General features: G+C 37.0%; 4 protein-coding genes, 1 non-coding gene and 2 pseudogenes across 5 annotated transcripts; 4 read left to right on the forward strand and 3 right to left on the reverse strand.

Annotated features, from left to right (window-relative positions):
- The first annotated feature begins 2,331 nt into the window (after positions 1-2,331).
- Positions 2,332-2,628, forward strand: LOC113291905 (serpin-Z2B-like). Its single transcript, XM_026541387.1, has one exon. It carries the CDS (start codon positions 2,332-2,334, stop codon positions 2,626-2,628), a length of 297 nt encoding a protein of 98 aa, XP_026397172.1.
- An 883-nt stretch (positions 2,629-3,511) lies between these two features.
- On the reverse strand, positions 3,512-4,047 carry LOC113291906 (annotated as a pseudogene).
- A 524-nt stretch (positions 4,048-4,571) lies between these two features.
- On the forward strand, positions 4,572-5,578 carry LOC113291908. The gene is made up of 2 exons (XM_026541388.1): positions 4,572-4,702; positions 4,756-5,578. Exons 1-2 carry the CDS (start codon positions 4,572-4,574, stop codon positions 5,576-5,578), a joined length of 954 nt encoding a protein of 317 aa, XP_026397173.1.
- A 684-nt stretch (positions 5,579-6,262) lies between these two features.
- On the forward strand, positions 6,263-7,399 carry LOC113291909 (F-box/kelch-repeat protein At3g06240-like). Its single transcript, XM_026541389.1, has one exon. It carries the CDS (start codon positions 6,263-6,265, stop codon positions 7,397-7,399), a length of 1,137 nt encoding a protein of 378 aa, XP_026397174.1.
- A 2,529-nt stretch (positions 7,400-9,928) lies between these two features.
- Positions 9,929-10,010, reverse strand: TRNAS-UGA. The gene has a single exon. It is a non-coding gene; the product is annotated as a tRNA-Ser (tRNA).
- A 582-nt stretch (positions 10,011-10,592) lies between these two features.
- The window catches only part of LOC113290239, a 44,556-nt pseudogene continuing 36,762 nt past the window's right edge, over positions 10,593-18,386 (forward strand).
- On the reverse strand, positions 11,213-12,006 carry LOC113290240 (histone H2A.1-like). Its single transcript, XM_026539840.1, has 2 exons — positions 11,740-12,006; positions 11,213-11,584 (listed from the first exon to the last, which is right to left on the reverse strand). The coding sequence occupies exons 1-2, from the start codon at positions 11,935-11,937 to the stop codon at positions 11,342-11,344; spliced, it is 441 nt and encodes a 146-aa protein (XP_026395625.1). The 5' UTR covers positions 11,938-12,006; the 3' UTR covers positions 11,213-11,341.

Consider the following 18,386-nt stretch of genomic DNA (forward strand, 5'->3'; position numbering starts at 1 on the left):
TATTTTTTACGAATCAACCGAACTCTATTGGCTAAGTTCGGTTACTTTGTAGTTTTAAATTTTTTTGCGAAAAAACCGAACTCTATTGGCTAAGTTCGGTTATTTTGGAACTCAATAGTGGCCACAACAACACTGTTCGGTTAGACTGGATTTGTTTTTTTTTCGGTTCTAAGGGTGGAGTTCGGTTACTTTGTAGTTTTAAATTTTTTTGCGAAACAACCGAACAGAGAGTTCGGTGACTTAGTTTTAAATCCAATAGCACCGAACTGTTCTTCGTGTTCTTCATTTTCAAGAAGTTCGGTTAGTAAAATCCTATTTTTGGAAAATCAGCCTAACCGAACATGGCTCTGTAACTCCTACTAAAACCCTATTTTGATGATTTATATTCGATTGAAGCAATCAAAATCAAATTAAAGTGAAAGATTTGTTGGAAAATACCTCCGGAGTGGTCCCATGGCAGAATCAGGCTGCGGCTGGCGTCTTTTATACTCGATAAAATTATCATGTAACAAAACTTAATTGTGATTGCATTGATGTTGTTACATTTCTTAAATAGACGGTGGTGGGAGGAGGTGGTGGTGGTAATCAGTGGTTGGTGGTGGTGATAATCGAAGGTGGTGGTGGTGGTAATCGGCGGTGTTGGGCGGTGGTGGTGGTAACTGGTGGTTGGTGGTGGTGATAATCGGAGGTGGTGGTGGTGGTAATCGGCGGTGGTTTGAGGAGGTGGTGGTTATATATATATAGGTGGTTATTAGGTTGGTTTTAAATTAAATTAGGTTAAGGGTAGGTTAGTCATTTCGACGTTTTAGAACACCCCTTATCACTATAGGGAAGGTGGCCTAATAAAATCATGGTCCCCAAAAAGACCATGGTCCCCAAAAAATCGTTCAAACTCTATAAACGTAAATTTTCAAAACCTATATAGACCCACTGGGGAGGTTCAGACTTCTCCCTTACAATTAATATTCATAAACTCTTTCTCAATTATGGATATGGAGAATTCCGGCACATTAGATTCTCCATTATGGTTGCAAACTATGAAGAATCTCTTCTTGCAAGAAGCATGCAACGGCAAGAATTTAGTATATTCTCCATTATCAATCTACACTGCTTTAGGATTATTAGCTTCCGGAGCAAAAGGTGGAACACTAAATCAATTATTAGTGTTTTTAAAGTCTCAAAATCTTGATTCTCTTAATGGGTTTTGTTCCGAAGTTATTGGTTCACTGAATGAATGTCGTAGCAAAGGACAACCCCCACTGTCTCTTGTTAATAGCGTTTGGGTCGACAAATCTTGCGTCTTAAATCCCAAATTCAAAGAGGTTGCGAACTCCATCTTTAGGGCACATGTTCAAGATGTGGATTTCACTCATAAGGTAAGAAATTTATTCTTTTCGTTATAAGAGTTTTACTCCTTTATCATATATATCCATGTTTATGCTGCAAATTAAAAGATCTTCCTTCTACGCCGGCAGAATTTAGGTTTTCGGGACATATTTGTCAATACCAATAATTCTATTTTAATAAATTATTTATCATGATTGATAAACATTTTTTTCTTATCCCAATTGTTGTTAAGATTATTTTGTTTTATATGAACCGATACCCGTCCACTAATACGGATGTCCGGTTTTAACAGTAGTTCTCTTTTTGTACGGTGTGGAATATGGAACCCAATAATAAATTACGAAAGCTGGGTGTTTTATTAATTAATCCTGTATGTGATGAGAAAAAAAATATACCCTTGTGCTTATATCAACTAAACATTGTTTACAAATTTTGTTCTTTTTCATGAAGGCTAATGAAGTGAGACCGATGGTGAACCAATGGGTCGAAATGCAAACCAATGGATTACTCAAAGATTTAATTTCGGAAGGAGCAGTGGACAATACCACAATGATTGTCTTGGTGAATGCACTCTATTTCAAAGGATTATGGCACAATGCTCAGTTTGATAAATCGTTAACAAAGAAGTCGGAATTCTATTTACTTGATGGACATTCCTCTGTTGAAGTCCCATACATGACTAGTACCGAAAAGTACCAGTACATATCATATGAAAACGGCTTCAAAGTACTCGACCTCCCATACAAACTACAAACACAAAGATCGTCACCATTTGATTCAAGTGCTCGACGTTTTTCTATGTATATAATTTTACCTGACAGACGGGATGGACTTGAAGAATTGATAGACTTTGCAAGTACGGATACAGCTAGTTTTCTGGATAAATATATTCCAAAATATGGTTCATTGGTACGAGCAGGAGAATTCAAGGTCCCAAAGTTTAAGATAACGTTTGATTTTGACGCGAAAAGAGTTCTCAGTGAAATGGGATTAGATTTGCCTTTTAGTTCAGGAGCAGAACTGACTGAGATGTTGAGTAGTAATGTTCCAGTTGATCAAGTTATTCACAAGTGTTTTGTTGAAGTCGATGAGGAAGGGACTGAAGGTTTTGCTGCTACCGTTATAAGTAGGTGTAAAGCTTCTAAGGGTGGCCCTCCACCACCACCACCACCAGTTGCGGATTTTGTTGCAGATCATCCTTTCATGTTTATCATCCAAGACAAGACTACCGGGGTTGTGTTGTTCACCGGATACGTTCTTAATCCCTTGCTATCCTCTTGATTACTAACAAGTGGTTTTTATTGTTCACCGGATATATTATTGACCTCTTGAATTCTGACAAGTAGAGGTCTGTCTTTTCCTCTTTATGTTTCCATTCTACGTCTAAACTCTCTTTTTAGTTTAAGCAAATAGTTGAGATATATTTTCCTCTTTTCCTCTTTAGCTTAAACTCTCTTTCCTCGTAGGAATTTGACATTTATGAAGAGTTGAAGAGCGATGTTTTGGATTTTGTATGTTTCTTAAGTAAGAATATTCCTTGTTCTGCATCATAGCAATTTGATTTTGCATTTTCATTATCACCGACTTGGATATTGCAAACCCAAGACTGAAAGGCGCGGCCTAAATTTGCCTAAATTGCTATTTGTTGATATTTTTGAGATTATTTTTGCTTTGAGTATTAATTAATTATTTGTTGATATTTTGAGATTTGCAGTCGCAGAATTACTCCATGAATTGCTTTGTGCACTTTACTAGTTCAGCTCTATAATCTATTCCATGAATTTTGAAACTATGGCTTCACTGGATGAGCAGTCATGGTAGCCTTTTGGTATTTCGGTAGCTCTATGCCTTGGTAATCGTAATGCTCATGATGAAGGGAATTAGAAGACATGCAGGTAGGACTACCAGAACTTAGAACTGGGACTTTTGACTATCACAAATTACAGTCTAGGATTCTGTAAGAGTGATAACAGGACGATGAAGAGAACCAAACTATCTCCAAGGTGCTCTTGCATTCTTACGAGTGACCGAAATTAGACAATAGACAGGAACACTGTACAGACAAAAAGTAGACATGCTACACAAATTTTACAAGCTCAATAAATGTACAGAGGACATTAAAGGAAAAATAAGTAAATAAATGTACAGAGAATAAATTTTATTCTCACTTCCCGGGAGCGAAGTTGGTAGCGCATGACCAAGCATTGTTGTTCACTTGGGTCAGCAAGGTGGTCTGCGAGGTTCTCTAGAAGACCTTTTCCGGTCACAATAGCCTGAACGAATAACCCAAACACGGAGAACATAGCGAGGCGACCATTCTTTAGTTCCTTTACCTTAAGCTCGACAAATGCCTCTGGGTCCTCCGCGAGGTCCAATGGATCGAAGCTTCCACCTGGGTAAAGTAGAGCCCTCAACAAGGATGACCTGTGTGGCCCAAATTGCTAAGATGCTCTGTGCATGAACCAAGCTGGAATTGCGCAAATAGTCTAGTCCTCCGTCATTGAAGATCTGAGATCCGGCTTTGAACCAAACTGCTTCACCGAATTTGACTCGATTTCTAGAGAGGAGTTCCGGGAAGACACAGCCCAGAGCGCCAAGCATCGCTCACCTTGAATGGATCACCTCAAGTTCGCGGTTCTTTGCAAAGGTCTCCGGGTCAGCTGATAGTCTAGCAGAGTCCCAACCATAGTTATCAGCGAATTAGGTAAGGAGACCGTACTAGGAACCAAAAGGTTGAAAAGCTGGGTTTTTCTTAAATCAGTTTTTGACACCAAATCAGTTTTTCTTTAGGGTCTTGTCGTATTAGGAAATTTATTAATTAGGACTTCTATTTCCAGGCCTAAATATCTAAGCCTATAAATAGGAGGCATAACCCTTTGATTTTAGTATTGTGTGGATTCTGAGAAGCGTGAGAGAAACTCTAAAGTTGTCGATTCTCTGATTTTATATAAGAAGATTGTTTTGCTGCAGTAGTTGAGTAGCCATATCACGGAACCATGCACGCTTCTGTGCGCAGTCATATGAAGCAACAGGAGAGTGCAAGAAACAGTGCTACTGAGGAGAACATGCCAGGGAGTGAACTTTGGACAGACGGGGCTTATTTGTGCTTTTGAATATACTGATAACCATCAAACTGGCTGCATGGACAAACCTGCAGCTGGAAGTCATTGGTTACCAATTGGTTGGGATAGAATTTCAGTAACTCACCCAAAGAGTGCAAGCTGATGGAGGATGCTGGACCTCAGAATACAATGAGTTTACAGATGCAGCATGGCCAACATGGTGGTGTCATGTGGCTGCAGATCATTCTTTTACAGAGTCATGGCTACACGGTGCTCAGTGGTTACATTCGGACGTTCGTGACAGACTCTTGAGATATGAATATGACGCAACCGTTGATCTCTTTAGGTTTCAAGGTGGAATGTTATTCGATTTGAAAGGGAAGTCAGTTGGCAATCCTTTTGCTGATAAGGATGACTCACCCATTGTACTTCGGTCCTTAACGGCACAAAACTTTTTAATATCTGTATTGCATGGTAAAAAAACTGCAAATGTTAGAGGTATAACCGAAGTTCAGGAGCTTCTTGCGGCTGGTGGTACCAATGCACCCAGAACGATTCAGGAAGTAATAGCACAACTAGCCTCCCACCTTTCTTACTGGGATGACAGGGTGTTTAGCAAATACTTATCTGGTGCAGATTTAATTGAGTTGAAGTTTATGAAGAGGAGAAACCATGAGGATATGAATCTGCTCGGTGTAATTCTTAACAGAGAAATCTTGATGTTGTCAATACAGTTGACTGGGGTTATACGGTCACTACGTGATAGAGAAAAGAGCATATCTGAGCTTCTCTGTCACTTGAGGGGTAATGCTGCAAGAGGCTTGTTGGAAGGAGTTAAAAAGAACACAAGGGAAACGATTAAGGAACAAGAAGCAGTTTTTCGTCAACTCTCTCGTATTGAAAAGGTCATTCAGAGTTGTGTGCGTTCATGGTCGAAGAATAGGAGCCTTCGTGTCGCTCACAATTTCAAGGTATTTGGAGTTTGCTGTCTTGTTCTTTTGGTAATCACGAAATTATTTGCGGTCAACGTTGATGGAATCCCCGGGGCTAAAGATACTCCTTATGCATTTGCTCTCTTTTGTGGTCTCCTCGTCCTGTTGGGCGTCGTATTATTTACAGTTGGATTAAGGAACGGAAGCTGGAGCTTGGACGACAATGCGGATATCTGATCTCTCTTTGAACAATTACTAAGTTTTTAATTATATGCAAGTCTTTTAAGTTTTTCATTCGGAACTTAAAAGATAAAAAGTGCAAAATATGTTGCAAGGAGTGATAATTCAATTCTACACCAATCTTGTCCCTCTGTCCAATCTCCTTCTTCTTCATCATCCACACCCATGTAAGTACCGGAATCAAGTGAAACTAAGCTTTCAAAATAATCCACTTTGTCGTAAAAGCGCTTTACACCATTCATACTATGTTCTCTAGCACTTCCATCTTTGGGGTCATATGAAAATAAAGTGTTGCCACTCAACAGTAGAATCTCATGACTACTCCTTAAAGAACACAACAACCTGAAATAATGATTATTCCTAATTTTATCATGCGAAATATTATAACATTTAGTCCAAGATTCTCGAACCCCATATTCCTTCATCATCCAAACTTCAAAATCAACCCCAACATCAAAAATTGCATAAAGAAGCTCTTGCAAAACTCCAACTGTCATTGACAAATCTTTATTCTTGAAAAGTTGTTTCGACAGTGGCAATTCTTGGAATTTCTCATCGTTGATATCAAAAGAGATTATCAAGTTAGAGACGCCATTGTCACGTTTTCTCCCAACCCAGTGCCAAGCTCCATTAACTAACACTCCACTGCCTTGCCATCCAAACCTATAAGGAGAAGCATCAATGTCAAGCGTTCCAGAGGATGTCTACCTTGAAATCCTTCTGAGAGTACCGGTGAAATCAACTTTTACGTGTAAGTGTGTTTGCAAGACTTGGTTATCCATAATATCTAACCCTAATTTTGTCAACCAGCATGTTAATGTTACTGCACAAAGAAACAATAATCTTCTCATGCTTAAAGGTAGAACAGATGATTGCGTCGACGTACTCCTCTCCGTAGGTTGTGATTCATTAGTGAGTGAAATCAACGATGACGACGTTGTTGTACAAGACTGCCCATATAAACCAGTACGCTATATGGACTTGATGGGTTCTTGCAATGGTTTGGTTTGCGTTTGGAGTAGTGGTAGGAAGCTCTATTGTATATGGAACCCTTTCACCAGAGAGTTCAAGGAATTACCCAAATCACCAATTAAATATGACGAGAAAGATGTTAGCCTGCATGTCTTTGGTTATGATTGCAAGAATGATGATTACAAGTTAATAAATGTGGTCGACCACAGCTCTTTGGTCCACGTCTATACGTTGAGATCAAATTCTTGGAGACGCGGTAAAGCCATGCCTTATAGGTTTTCTAGGCAAGGCATGCCTTATAGTTTTTCTAGGCAAGGCAGTGGAGTGCTAGTTAATGGGGCTTGGCACTGGGTTGGGAGTAAACGTGACAATGGCGACTCCAAGTTAATAATCCCGTTGGATATCAAGGATGTGAAATTCCAAGAATTGCCACTATCAAAAGAAGTTTTCAAGAATAATGATCTGTCAATGACCATTGGAGCTTTGAGAGAGCGTCTTTGTGCAATTTTCGATGTCGGGGTTGGTTTTGAAGTTTGGATGATGAAGGAATATGGGGTTCGTGAATCTTGGACTAAATGTTACCATATTTCCCATGATAAAATTAAGAACAACCATTGTTTCAGGTTGTTGTGTTCTTTAAGGAATAGTGAGATTCTACTATTGAGTCACGATACTTTAGTGTCATATGACCCCAAAGATGGGAGTGCTAGACAACATAATATAAACGGTGTAAAGAATTTTCACGACAAAGTGGATTATTTTGAAAGCTTAGTTTCACTTGGTTCTGGTAAGTATGTGGGTGTGCAAGATAGGAAAGAAGTATACTGGTCGGATGCAGAAGGTTGAACAGGAAGAGGAAGAATATTGAATTATCACAAGTACTTCAGTTTTGATGTCTTATTCTAGCGATTCTAGTTTTCCTTTAAATTGTTCTTCTTTTCTCAAATAAATGAAAGATAGTTGTAGTTCATAAAGATATTTTGTAAAAAGGTCGTATGTTTTATGCCTAATTAGGGTCTGGGTCACAGAAGATGCAGTTGATGCATTAGGGTAGTAGACTAACCAAAAGCCGTTAGAAAACCGTCAGCGGACTTTTTCTTTCTGCCAATAACCCTAACTATCGGTTGACTAATGTGACTGTTAGAATATCGTCAAAAGGGGTTCTTATTTCCCCCCTAAATTATCTCTTCCCCATCTATCCGTCCATTCCACTGCAAAGTGCAACCCATGAAATTTAACGAATGTTGTTCTGATTAAAAGCAAACCATGATCCCGATTCACGAGCCAAGACTTTAATAGCTATAGATGAAGTAGTACTGTTAAAAGATCACCAATAAGTCCCAGTACTTGCCCTATCCCACTCCCACCGAGAATGGAAAATAGAAAATTGGTTGGACCCAATACAAAAACTAAACCAGCTGATATGAAAATCAATTGAACGATCACCAACATAAGTGTTGAACAAGATGCACCCATACAGTTATAGCAGCTAAAACAGTTCAAGAAAATGAATTCTTCTTTGGCATTTCATCGAACAACTTTTGGGCAAGTTCAATTCATCCACATTTCACATAACCGTGAAATTAAGAATTCAAGGAAATCATTTCTGCTTTCTCCAATCAATCAAATACTTTTCTAACAGAAACAATATCACATCAAGCATTTAAAATACAAGCTAACCACACGGCTTCGTACATATAAGTCGCCCAATTTTAAAAACTTAATCCATGTACCAGTTTTCCTTCTACAAGAGCACGTAGACGAAGAAAGGTGAAATTACTTAGGCTGAAAGCTGATTGACGAAGCAACAAACCATAAGAATTGCATCATTTAGGGTGACGATTCTATAAATGACACTTAAAAATGGTGTTTCAAGTAAATAAAATGGGTTCTTCGATTAGGAGATAACGAGAATGAATATTTGAAGAACAAAGATGAATTGAAGATGTTGAGTGCGATTCGGATGTGTGGATATCGATGTTTTCTCTTGTGAAATTCTGATTTTAAAGTTTACTGGGTCGGGCCAATTTTGAACTCTGTTAAGTTTAGTACAATGGGTTAAGATACGATGACATTTAGCTACTTGGTAAAGGAAATGGTTTTTCCTATTTCCCACCCCTGTTTCTCCTATTTCCTATCCCTCTTAATTCCTATCCCCATTTATCCTAAGTACCACCCATATGGATTATCGTATATCCTAAATACTATCTCTGACTTTTTACTTGTACCCAATCATAAAACCACCGTGCAATAACAAAAAGAAAAAAAAACCCTAGGTAACAAGACACATTTCTTTCTCCATCTCTACCACCGTCCATCTCCACCGCATACCACTACCTCGTGAGATATTTGTTTGGGTTCTATATATATACGGAAGATTGTTCTTATGGCTAATTCGAAATGTTCTTTTTTCTAGTTTTAATCATGTTTATCCAGTAAAGCAACACTGCTAGTCCAAGTTGCAGAGATGTTCATGCTAGTGTTCTATAAATAAAGTTGTTACAATAAGACTTCGGTGACGTCAAAGGTCCTCAAAGATCAAAGCAAAGACCTTAAATCGATGAATTTAGAGGAGTTTGAATATATATATTTTACATGATACAGACGATGTGACAAGGATGGAGTATCAGTCCTAATTTGCAACTTCCATGGAGCATCGCATCGTTAATCAATTGAATTCCTCAAAAACAGATACTAATTATCAGTCGAATACTTTCATGAAAATGACTGATTTTTCATAATAATGGAACTTTTTAATTTTTAATCAAAAGGAAGATCAAAGAAGAAGACAAGTAAATATGGTAATAGTTTAGAGTCAATTTGATATTTAGAGGTGGTACATAGGAAAAACGAAAATGGAAAAATAATTGATTTTAGAAACTTGTGAAGGAGATAGGAAATAGGAAAAGTAAGGATAGGAAATAGGGAAAATCAAGGAAATTTGGTAAAAATTTCAGATGGTCAAACTAGTCTTTAATTAGTCTACGACCCTAATGCATCAACTGCATCTTCTACGACCCAGACCCTAATTAGGTGCAAAACATACGACCCTTTTACAAAATATCTCAACTTTATTTGTTTGCTATTGAATTTAGTTATTTACTACTTGTATACCTGAGGATGCACAAACTAGCAGCAAGCTCTTGATTTTTGTCCTTTTTATCTTCTTATAGTTCATAAACGTAATCTTACTCCTTCATCCATTGTTTCTTGTTTCTTGCTAAAAAAAAAAACGGGAATGGAATATGTTCAAAAGAGACCACTAAAAGAGTCTAGAGTGGTGGTTGAAATACGCTAGGAAAAGGAAGAAACAGTAAACTAAAAAATGTGCAATAAGTGTCTCATAATTTGAAAAAAGTGGAAAAAAAAAATTGTCGTCAACAGCAGGGTTCGAACCTGCGCGGGCGAAGCCCAACAGATTTCAAGTCTGTCTCCTTAACCACTCGGACATATTGACGGATGCTGTTTTCTCACACTTAACAATTTAATATCATTGCTCAAATAAATTTCAAGTCTATCCCTAACGGGATTTCTTTTTCTTTTTTTCCAGGAAAGGAAAGGGGGGTTAATGGGAAAAAAGACAACAGGTAAGCTTTTGTGGTTTCTAGTTGATTTGAACTCAAGTTATAGTCGTATTCCTAAATCAGGGATGGACCCAGGAAAGAAAAATTTCCTTTTAAGGCCCGGACTAGAAGCCTTGGTTGAGCAAAAAAAAAAACATTGGCTTGTGGACTGGGAAGCCTACCCGGACTAAAGCCCCCTTTAGCCCAGCTGTAGGTCCGTCATTGTCCTAAACTAGTGTCTTTCTATATTTAGGGTCTCCTAGCTAGTTGTTTCCTTTTAAGTTTAAGTTTCCTTATTTAGCTAGAACATTGAGCTATATTAACTCATGCTGTGGAACTAAAAGCTATTCATTCAACTCAATACAGGTTTGCAGTTTTAATAGGTAAGCTAATGCAATAGAGGGTCTTGGTTCCTTTCTTTTTAATAGGGATACTAACGCTACATTTTGTTTTCGCATTCTGTTATTGTAGGAATAATGATTAGGTTTGAGAAGATAAAAGACAAGCAAGCTACTGAAAATGCCAATGGGAGAGCTCAGTGATGTAGGACATCTGCGTCTGTATCAACAATGATTGTTGATCCCTTGCATTCCCTAAGTCATTGATTTATTTGTGAAATCTTTTTCGTGTAGATATCAGCGAATTGAATCTTCCCCAAACTACTAAAATAGCATTCCCTAATGGCAAGGATGATCTGATGAACTTCGAGGACAGCATTCGGCCTGATGAAGGATACTACAGGTGTGTGATTTTTTTGCTGAACCAATGCAGCTAACTATTGAGATTCTGAGATGATGAAACAGTCGCATTCTTTTATTCTGAACTAGTTTCATGTGTGACAGGAGTGGTATGTTTGAGTTACGTTCCAAGTCCCCCCTACCTACCCTCATGAAGCACCAAAGTCAAGTGCAAGACAAAGGTAGGTTTCTTTTCTGAGATGATCAAACCATCAACAAGCTTCTTAATTCTTTCAGTTTTACACACATCCATCACAGCTCTCAAATTGAGAGCTGAGAGCATTGTTATTGGGGGTGCTAATGGGGTCATTCAAACAAACAATCATCCATAACCATATTGAAAAACAAGGCGACAAAGATGGAGATTAAAAGACCGATTCCATTGATTAGCTTATATTCTAGTAAACAATATGAACATTGAAACCCGAAACTGATTTCAAATCATAAAAACTAGTAGACTTTACTCAGACAAGTTAAAAGCAAGAAAATTAGGCAGCAGCTTTCCTTGGAGATTTCCCAGCAGGAGATTTAGGTGTAGTAGCCTCCTTGTCAAGACCCTTCTTTGGCAACAGAACAGAGTTGATATTTGGAAGAACTCCGCCGCTAGCAATAGTAACACCGGCGAGTAACTTTCCTAATTCTTCATCGTTCCTTACTGCTAATAGAACATGTCTTGGTATAATCCTTGATTTCTTGTTATCCCTAGCAGCATTTCCGGCCAATTCCAAAACCTAAAAAGAAAGACAATCAAAATCAAATTAAACAAAAACCCAGATCCAAAATCAGATTTCAAGCACAACCCAGATCTCAAATCAAAGGGTTTCAATCAATTAGCTCAAAATCAGAAACTGAAAACAAAAAATAGGGATTGAGTTTTAATTTTTACCTCGGCAGCTAGATATTCCAGAACGGCGGCGAGATAGACCGGAGCACCGGAACCAACACGTTCAGCATAACGACCTTTCTTCAAGAAACGAGTGATTCTACCAACTGGGAATTGTAATCCAGCTTTCACTGATTTTGTTACTGCTTTCTTCCTGTCTCCACCTTTCCTTCCTCCCTTTCCAACCTTTCCTCCTTCCATTCTTGTTAAAGAGATTAAGCTTCTGAAAACTTATAATAAGAATAAACAGTCTCTGAGAATGGTTTGAGATTTGATTCGAAATATTGAAATTTTTGGGAACTGTATGATGGTTATTTATATTGAAGTTACGAAATGAGACACGTCATCGATCCGTATGACTTCTGCGGTTTAGATTATAATCCAAGGGTTAAAAAGTGATATGCGTAGCCAATCCGTAGACATTGGTTCTAACCAATCAAATTGTTCGGTGGAAATAAAAATTCATCCGAGTTTATATCTGATGGTTAGAATCCTGTACATGTCAACGATCCGTATGATTTTGGCTTTACATGTAACCGATCCGTATAAAGTATTTCGTCAAGAACGGATTTGTGTTTCTTTTCTAAGGATTTTGAATTTTCCGAACAAGGGTTAGTGCAGGGGTGAGTTTGGGGAGTTTTGAGGAATTAGTGTAAGAGAGGACTTGGAGTTTGAAAGATTTTGGTGGTGTGAGTGTAGGGAGTTGGAGTGAGTTTATTAGAACAAGGGCTATGGAGTGAGGGTTCTCATTCAATTTGAATGAGTCTCACTCCATTTGATCTAATTTTGGCGCCGTTGTCGGGGAGCAGTTGCTAATTGATTTATTATTTGTTTAGCTTGTTTTTATTTTTATTTTTTAGATTTTTGTTTTGATGTTCTTTTTCTTGTGAATCGTCATGTTTCCTTACGGAAATTACATGTACGGAGCACAAGATCAAACATACAACAATGGTAATCAATATGATTTTCAATCTCATTCGTATGACAACTACCAACCATCCTATGGGTATAATCAAAACCAATCTTTTGGCTATGATCAATATCCCACAGAACCTTATGGATATTCTCATACATGTCAACAACCTTATGACGGGCATGTAGGTGAACAATCACGAGGATGGGAGGATAGTTATGCTTTTAATCATGATTCTTCTAGTATGGCAGATATGATGCAGTATTATATAAATAAAATGGACCAGCAAATTCAAAGTATGGATGAACGCTACCAAAATATGGATAGCTATGCTCTTAATGACAGTTCTTCTAATTTGGAAAATCTAATGCTCCAATTTATGAATAATATGGATGAGCATTGCAATAAGACTGAAGACACACTCCAAGAACTTCAAAGGTCTATAGATTTCATGAAGAATCGCATTGATCAACTCAGCGAGACAAAGAATGAAGAAGAAGTTTGGCCTGAAAACCAAATTAATTCTGAAATTCCTAAGGACGACAACAAATATTTTGTATGAGAGGATTCCGATTCCGATGGCGAGATTGTTGAAGAGCTAGACATTGAGAATGAAACCAATTTGATTACAATCGTGGAAGACCCGATTGAGCTAGATAACAATAGTTTGATAAAGGACCATGATATACTTGAGCTAAATAATTCATTGGAGATAATTAATGAGGATCCGAAACAAGGTTTTTCTAATCCTTTACATAATTCTATATCCGTTGATCCTTTTCCTCTAATCGAAATAGCTTTTCAAAGAGTCGTTAACCCATTTTTAAGAAAATACCTCACTTAGGATTGGAGTTGTGTGCTTCAAAAATTTTAACGGATTATTTTGCTTCTAAGCATCCATCACTTGATGTGTTTGATTCGAGTATTGTGCAGGTTCACCAAGCTGAGAAACCTTTTGAAGTTCCCGAATTCTATGTTCTCTATCCACTTCCGAGTGTAGAAAGGACTAAGTGTGTGGGAAACTTCAATAAAGTGATAGCTTCAATATTTATGTTTTGTGATTATGTTTTTGGGAAGCTATTATTTGAATTGCAGATTGTTATTTGGAAGGATTACCAAATTTTCAGATTGTTGGTGTACGAACGATAACAATAATGTCGGGCTGACGACGTTAAATTTTGTATCTCTATCCCTTTTGTTTTTAATTTTATTAGTTTTGCATATCATATCTTTCATTCCCTTCTTAGATTTTACAAGTCCTATATATCTATAATGAAAGTTTTGACGAATTCTCGTCAGAAAAATTCTGACTACGCAGTTGTCACGAAAATAGCTCTCGAGACTTCATACGAAGTCCGATTTAATTGAGTGGTTGGCCCCAACTTTTAAAGAGGACAGACTCACCTTTCTTTTCCAAAAATAAAATCTGAATTCCGAGGCCATAAAAGTCAGACTGTTTATCGAAACACTATGTCCTTTTGAAACATTATAGAAAAGACGTATACGAAAAACTTTCGATTAGAATGTTTTTCCTAGTTCCCTACCCATTTGTACAGTTTTCGAGTTTTTCAGGGTTGTTATGTCAGAGATCAGAATTTTCGGTTTTGAACATTGAGGACAATGTTGAGTTTAAGTGTGGGGGAGTAGTTAAGCATGTTTGGTTTTCATATAAAATAAATAAATAATAATAAATACTCTTTGATTTCTTGCATTCTTGAGACTTCATCCTTTGGAGTTATTTATGAGCTATTTAGGATGACACTCTAAACGGGCCCAGTAGTTGCCGATCTCTTCGCCGCTTCATGAAGCTCTGAGAAGGTCTGGAAACGAAGACTTTCCAATAAAGCTCTGTAGACCGGGATCACGCCGTTGATACACAAGTCTACCAGTTGCTGCTATGTGACGTTTGGACAATGACAGTCCAAGGCTTGAACTCTGAACCCTTTCACATAATTATCGGGATGTTCACTGCTCCTTTGAATAAAATATCATTTACAAGGACTTCATCCCGAAGATGAACTTGACGAAGAAGTGCTCTCTGATGATTCCTATCTTGAATATCCTTAAAATAAGCAAAATTATCAAGTCTTCTTTCTGCTCGGTCGCGAGAACCGGTAAGGGCAAAGACGAGCAATGCATTTTCTTTGCGAATTTTAGCATATTTAGCCTCCAAAACAGAAATGGAGGAATGAAGATTCTTCTCAGAGTCTGCGAAAGGTAGGATACAAAATTTCATTAAGATGAAGAACTCAGAAAGATATGACAAAGAAAAGATAGTTAAGGCAGTCAAACTATTATGACTACCGTCCTTTTGAGAAATAAGGTGTTGAATCAAGGACAGACAACTATTCTCCCAACGGTCCATTGCGTCATCAAATTTATCTCCAATTAAACCTTTAAGTCGAGACTGAAGATTTTTCTCTTTAGAAATAAGAAAGGCATTTTTCTTCGCAAGAGAAGAATAAGATTCTTCTAATTTGGAATATTGTTCTTTAAGTTGATTCACCTTTACACTTAAAGCTATTCTACCTTGAATGAGTGTATCTCTTTCAGCGATAGATGACTCTGTTACTTCTTTAAGTTCATTTCTCAAAGAGCGAAGAGATTGCTCTTGGTCATCACATACTTTCTGAAGAATGCTAAGTTGTTGCGAAGATATCGCCATCTTGTTTAAATAAGTTCGCTTCTCTTGAAATAAGGTTTTATTCCCATCTGATAAAGTTTCCATCCCTAAATTAGCTTTAGTTAAAGAATAAGAAAGGCGAGATACTCCATTACTTAATAAATCTTGTCTCTGAACTAATTGGGTATTTTCATTGGTAAGATTATTTATATGATCAAGGGAATATGAATAGAGGTTATCTAATTGGTTATATTGATCCATCAAAATTTCTTTATCAACACGGGCTTCTTCAACGGCAGATTCAAATTGATATCTCTCCATTATTCGTTTCAGGTTTAAGGCTTAACATGCGAAAGAAGGATTTCAAGGATAATAAAATATGGGAAAGATAAAACCATTAAAAGGGAAAATTGAAGACACAGATAAGAAAATCATACCTCTCAATTCATCATTCTTCTTGCGAAGATTGTCACGACCCAACAAAACATTCTGAAGCTTTTGATTTTCGAGACGAAGAGCATTACATTCTTTTTCCAAAGCTGTCTGCGAAGCAGCTCTGTCAGAACCTAAATGCTTGCTCAGAATTTCGCAAACATTAGACTTGATAGGATCAATAAAAGACTTCTTGCCATCATCCAGGACTTCAAATAAAACTTTGAAAGCAATATCTATTCCTTCCACGGTTTCTTTAGAAAGAGGAAGAGACTCAGGTAGAGAACTGGCAGTGATAGAAGGTTGAGAAACATTCTCAATAGGAACGGAAGAGGTTTCATTTGATATAAGGATCAACAAGGGGGGTTTCAATCATTGAAAGGTCAGCTGAAGAAATGAAGTCTGAGGCAGCTTTTTCGCGAATTGGAGATAAAGGTTTATCTTGCGAAGATGTCGCAGGAGATTTAGAAGAGATGAGTAAGTGGAATGGAACGGAAGTTGGAACAGTTTTAAGGTGGCGAGATTTCTTGAGAGGTTTACTGACATCCTTGTCACCCTGCGAATTACAATCCAGATAAGAAACAGAGGCAACAATATTGTTATTAGAAAAGGATAGTGTTTCTTACTACCTTCTCATTCACAAACTTTCTTTTATGCGCAACAACCTTATGCTGCGGTTTGGGAATATTAGGGTTGTGAACTGTAAATTTAGTGTTGGAGGCGCTTTTGCTGAAATAACAAGAGTATGGGAATCACATAAACAACATCAAATAAGGCAATAAACAAGATCAATTTCAGCAAAACCCATAAAGAAGAAAAAAGAAAACTAACCTTGATGAATCCATGGAAAACAGTAGCAGGAAGATTATTTCGAAGAAAATTACGAACGATGAATATCTGCAGAAGAAATAGTATGAAGATGAAGAAGAACTTAAAAAGATTGAAGAAGAAAGAAGAAAAGTTGCAATAACGGAATTTGCAGAAGAACGATGAAGTTGCAGAGAAAATAAAAAGAAAGAAAAAGAGAGTGAGAAATAATATATATAGAGGGAATTTTTCCTCGAGAAAATAAACACGATTAATACGGAAAGATATAAGCGGTTAAAAAGCAACGGTTACAAAAGACGTGTCAAGAAACAGATGAAAGAAAGAATACGTGTGATAAATGCAGAATATGAAGAGAAGAACAGCTGCGGCATTTCTCACATCATTCTCTACTTCGCAGAAAAGATATGAAAGAGGCAAGATGTAGGATCAGAATCTCGCAACAATAATATCTTAGTGAAATTATCAACAACACAACACAATAGCGTCGCAGAATAATTTCAGAAATGAGATAATAAACGACGTCAGTTAAAATCATGAGAAAGATGTGATGGTCCTGCGAAAACTAGAGAGTTTGCGAGATTGAGATTTGTAAGGTTGCGAGAATATCGCAAGTTATTTCCGAAAATAAAGGACAGATTAGCTGTCATCCACTATGTATTTACCTATAAATAGTCGTTCAGTTGTAAAGGAAGGAGAGATCTTTTTTGAGTGAGAAATAAGTAAATAGGAGAGAGAAAGTCTAGAGCAGAGGTCATTCTTGATTCCTTTATCTTTTCTTGTAAGAATATTCAAAGATTGATCAATAAAATTAAGAGTGTAAACCTAAAAATGAGTTGAGGAATAATGAAATCATATGAGGGGTGTAGTGTAGGATTTCCTGCAACTACACAAGTCTTCGACGATTCACAAGAAAAACTACTATCCTATATATTCACCGAATCCTAGATATCATTCACGGTGAAGCAAAGAGAAAGAGTTGCAGCGAAGGAAAAGGAGAAGCGACTCTTTTTAGGTCTCGGTGGATAGTGTGCTTAATCTCAACCCTCTATTCATGAGCGATTATAAACCACACAGGCCAAACAGAAATATAAATAGAGTTAGTAAATATAGGGAAAGCCTAATTTTTCTTGGTCATTTCATATTTTAAACATTTTCTTAATTGTTAACTTGGTCAACGAAGGTCCTGGGACCTAAACTCTAATTTGCAACTTTCTGGGACCCAAATACAATATTGGTCACAAGATTGGGACCCAAAATCAAAATATTTTTTTTTTATTAGAATCATCATTATCTCAAATGCATAAAAGTATATATGTGTATGGAAAATAAGCATATATAATATAAAGTTTATAATTCAATAACTGGGCATGTCATTGGTTTTTCAATACGTTGACTTTGTATTTATTGCAATTTCTTAATTATATCCATAAACCATGAATGCACCGCTGAAAGTATATTAAAAAATATGGATAGTTCAAATTCATCATCGATACTTACTTTTTCATCATCACTGATTTATTCTTCTGTATCGAAGGCTTGATCTTCAGTATCAGTAGATAACTCCGATACAGACATGTTCACCTAAAAAGATGATAAACGTACTTTTTTGTATTAGAATCATTATCTCAAATGCATAAAAGTATATATGTGTATAGAAAATAAGCATATATAATATAAAGTTTATAGATTCGATCATATAACCATAAATATGTCAATCCATAACAATCAGTAGCTTAATACATAACCGTAAGAGCAAAAAGTCTCAACTAGGGAAAAAATATTAAATACTAATAGTTGCGAAGCAAAGAGACGAAATTTTGTAACTCTAAAAGCATGTTGCACCTAACAGAAACT

Source organism: Papaver somniferum, chromosome 6 (assembly GCF_003573695.1).
Source record: "Papaver somniferum cultivar HN1 chromosome 6, ASM357369v1, whole genome shotgun sequence".
Lineage (NCBI taxonomy): Eukaryota > Viridiplantae > Streptophyta > Magnoliopsida > Ranunculales > Papaveraceae > Papaver > Papaver somniferum.

Excerpts from the sequence above, each read along its gene's own strand:
- LOC113291905 (XM_026541387.1), top strand. The coding sequence starts at position 2,332 with ATGGGATTAGATTTGCCTTTTAGTTCAGGAGCAGAACTGACTGAGATG.
- LOC113291908 (XM_026541388.1), top strand. The coding sequence starts at position 4,572 with ATGGAGGATGCTGGACCTCAGAATACAATGAGTTTACAGATGCAGCAT. Across the intron at positions 4,703-4,755 it reads CTCAGTGGTTACATTCGGAC|GTTTCAAGGTGGAATGTTAT; the intron begins GTTCGTGACAGA and ends TGATCTCTTTAG.
- LOC113291909 (XM_026541389.1), top strand. The coding sequence starts at position 6,263 with ATGTCAAGCGTTCCAGAGGATGTCTACCTTGAAATCCTTCTGAGAGTA.
- LOC113290240 (XM_026539840.1), bottom strand. The coding sequence starts at position 11,937 with ATGGAAGGAGGAAAGGTTGGAAAGGGAGGAAGGAAAGGTGGAGACAGG. Across the intron at positions 11,585-11,739 it reads TGGAATATCTAGCTGCCGAG|GTTTTGGAATTGGCCGGAAA; the intron begins GTAAAAATTAAA and ends CTTTCTTTTTAG.